The sequence below is a fragment of the Pundamilia nyererei genome, unplaced genomic scaffold (assembly GCF_000239375.1).
Source record: "Pundamilia nyererei isolate P.nyererei 1_Seehausen unplaced genomic scaffold, PunNye1.0 scaffold00495, whole genome shotgun sequence".
In the NCBI taxonomy this organism is placed as follows: Eukaryota; Metazoa; Chordata; class Actinopteri; order Cichliformes; family Cichlidae; genus Pundamilia; species Pundamilia nyererei.
The window spans coordinates 17,220-20,640 of NW_005187896.1; the positions used below are offsets into that span (position 1 = coordinate 17,220).

Below are 3,421 nucleotides of genomic sequence, written 5' to 3' on the forward strand. Positions count from 1 at the left end.
CAAATGACAATTATGAAAACTTTCTTTCTTGCTTTGTTAATAAGACCCATGATATAAATACTCCTCCTTAGAGAGCGTTGCACCAAACTCTTAAAAAGCTCTCAATGTTTTGGTTTGATAACATGAAACCATCCTTTTGCACACTTGACTTTTTACCAACCTCACTGCTCAAAAGTTCTTCCACAGCGTTGGACCATTTGGTCTCTGACTGTGTCCCAACATATTTTAAACAGGCTGTTATTCATGTTCTTTTATAAAAGCCCAACACTCACCCCTCCCTCCTTGAGAATTTTATGGTTATCTTCCTGTATCTGTCTCAGGAGGTTTTTGGTTGCGGTTGCTCATTTTGTGACCTCCTCCGCTACCTTACCTTGTGGTCTGCTGCAGAGCTTGGTCATTAGAGCACTGAGGGTTTTAAAAGTAAAATGGGAGGCAGAGGTGCATGTTAGACAAGCCTTTGGAGAAAGAATTATTCAGTTGGAGGTTACATTTTTGCTTTTATAAAAACTCGATTTAATTCACCGACTTTGTTGTAAAATAAATGTAATTAAAACAAAACTGAAGCGCATGAAAAATTCAGCTAAAGAAAATGTTTATGTTTGAAATGTGAATGAAACCCTGCTGGATGTTAACTCCTCTGTGGTTCGTGATGAGGTGGCTGTGGCTCAGGAACAGATCATCTACTAATCAGAAGGTTGGTGGTGCAATCATGCCAGTCTGCGTATCACATACCTTTTGGTACTGACCACAAGATGCTCCATCAGAGTATGAACGTGTGTGAATGTTGGATAGAAAGCATCATAGAAAAAAGAGCTGGTGTGAATGTGAAAAGTTGTATAAAGTAAAAAGTGCCACATAAGAGCCCGTCCATTTACATAAGTGCTCCTCCTGTTATAGAAACAGCAGAATCTTCTTACCAAGCTCAAACACTAAATCATATAAGAGCAGGATGTCAATGAGTTTTCACAGCAGCACAAATAAATCGCTGTGTCATGAACCATCTGTGATGCTGAGGCACAGTCTGCTGTGGCTAATGTTCTAGCTCACCACACGGCACGCTCAGAAACACTCGCAGCTCTCATTTCCTCAGCTCTGGTTAATCAGACCTCCAGCAGTACTCACACTCACATACTGATGTTTAGGATGGAGGTCTTTGACTGTTCCAGTCACTGACTGGTTGAACTGGGCAGCTCCCAGTGTAACTGTGGGTCAAACTGGAGTTATTGTGACCAGACTGCATCATCTTCAGCACAGATAGTAACTACTGATCGTTTGTCTCTTTAACAGCACTGCTGGATGGAAACGATCCTGCTCAGCTGAAACACTTCAATAAAGAAACTGGAAGCTCTCTCACAGTTGGATGTTCCTTTAAACACTCTGCAAGGAGGAAGTACTTCTGCAGGGGAGAATGTGAAAGAGATGGGATTTTAATCGAGACTCAGGGTGCCAGAGCTCAGAGAGACAGATACAGCGCTGAATATGAAAAAGAATCTGGTACAAGTGGTATTCTGTATGTGACCATTAAACAGCTGAGGGAGTCTGACTCAGGACGGTACAGATGTTACCTGGACACATCCTTTACTACTGATCCATACAGAGAGTTTGAGATTACTGTCACAGAAGGTGAGTTTCTATACAAATTCATTCATGAATCTGGAGAATTAAAGGAAATTTGTATTTGCCTCTGACAGCTGCTAACGTTTGGTTTCCTTTTGTCTTTTCATGATGTTTATGTGTCAAATTGTTGTTATGTGTTGTTTTCTGTTGTTCGCCTCAAACACCTGAAAAAAAACATATGGCTGAACTTCTTTAGCAGTCCTCCCATCAGCCTCCACAACTTTCACTGGAACCACTGAGCAGTCTGAGAGGACAGCATCTACAGGTGTGTCCATCCGCTGGGTTTGAGAGACGGAAGTCTCAGTTAAAGCTTTCTGATGTTTCCTGTCTTTAAGTACAAATTTATATGCTTTAGTTGAAAAATACCACTGCAGTGTGTACAGAAAGTAAATCATGCCACAATATCTCCACCTTAAAGACATTATGTGATTTTTTTAACCAGTCCTCCCATCAGCCTCCACACCTCCATCAACTTTCACTGGAACCACTGAGCAGTCTGAGAGGACAGCATCTACAGGTGTGTCCATCCACTGGGTTTGAGAGATGGAAGATTTTATAGACGTCCATGCTTTAAGTGAATTTGTATCATTTGTATCATTTTGCTGTTATCTGCCACTAGGAACCAATCAGCAGTGAGTATGTCATGTAGACATGGTTTTATGCTCATACAGCATGACAGTCTGACCAAATTCTCCATGGAAGAAACTTGCATATAACTATACTGTACATGTGCACTCAGCTACCTTTACAGCCCACATGAAGGGCTGGTGCTCACACTCATCAGGAGGGGTTTGTCTAAAATAACGTGTTGTTCTTGTCAAACTGCTGCAGATGTGGTGCCGTTTGTGGGTCTGACTCTGGCTCTCATCATCATCCTGTTATCAGTGTCAGTGCTGATATTCTGCAAGAACAGATCCTCTAAACCAAAGGGTGAGACAGCAGGAAGCACACTGACAGGCACACTCATCAAACTTCCTGTTTTCACAGAAAAGTGAACATTTTGTCAGACATCTCTTTGCATGTTGTAAGCTGTGTTCGAATCCTCCATCTGGCCTTCCTGTGCAGAGTTTGCAAGTTATCCCTCCAACAGGCTGACGACCTGTGCAAGGGGCACCACGCCTCCACCCTGTGGTAGCAGGGATACAGTCTGGGCCCTCTGCAAACCTGAATTGGACAAACTGATGGATGGAGTTTGAATATTCGGTTGAATTACAGTCTCTGATCATTCGTGTGAGCATGAATGTGGGCATGAGTGGTTTTCTGTCTCTCTGTGTGACGGACTGAGTACCTAACTGCAGTATAAACACTGTACTGATGTGTTTTTCAGATCCTCCTGTGGGAACTGAACACGCTGCTGTCACAGAGGTGAGGCTGAAGGACTTGTAGACTCAGCACCGATGTTTGTGAAACCAGCTGATATTAGATTTCCTCTTCTTCTCCTGTAGACCAACACAGTGTATGAGAATATCCGAGCAGAGGGCAGACACAGCAGACCTCCAGCCACTTCTCAGCACAAAGTAAGAAAACACTTTCTGTATTCACGGAACAAACAGTTGTATCTGAGAAAAGATTCACACTTGTGATAAATATGAAGACACACGATATCATCAGTGTCACGTTGAAAAGCACAAAGTAAGTTTAAAGAATCCAGATCGTTATTTCAGATCAATAACCTGATGGGGGGATGCTGGATGCTGTAACCAGGTCTTGGATCAAAGGTCCGATCCTGTGACCTCTAACAGCACAGCACACAGAGGAGCTGATATTCTGATATTTGTGGCGCCTGCTTCCACACTACAGTGAA

General features: G+C 42.7%; 1 protein-coding gene across 1 annotated transcript in view; it reads left to right on the plus strand.

The window, feature by feature from the left end:
• The window catches only part of LOC102208973 (uncharacterized), a 19,516-nt gene that overhangs the window by 13,475 nt on the left and 2,620 nt on the right, over nt 1-3,421 (plus strand). Inside the window, exons 2-7 of the mRNA XM_013916167.1 lie at nt 1,288-1,623; nt 1,817-1,882; nt 2,060-2,134; nt 2,449-2,547; nt 2,945-2,982; nt 3,063-3,134. Coding sequence (XP_013771621.1) covers nt 1,288-1,623; nt 1,817-1,882; nt 2,060-2,134; nt 2,449-2,547; nt 2,945-2,982; nt 3,063-3,134 — 686 coding nt within the window. The remainder of the gene's footprint in view (nt 1-1,287; nt 1,624-1,816; nt 1,883-2,059; nt 2,135-2,448; nt 2,548-2,944; nt 2,983-3,062; nt 3,135-3,421) is intronic.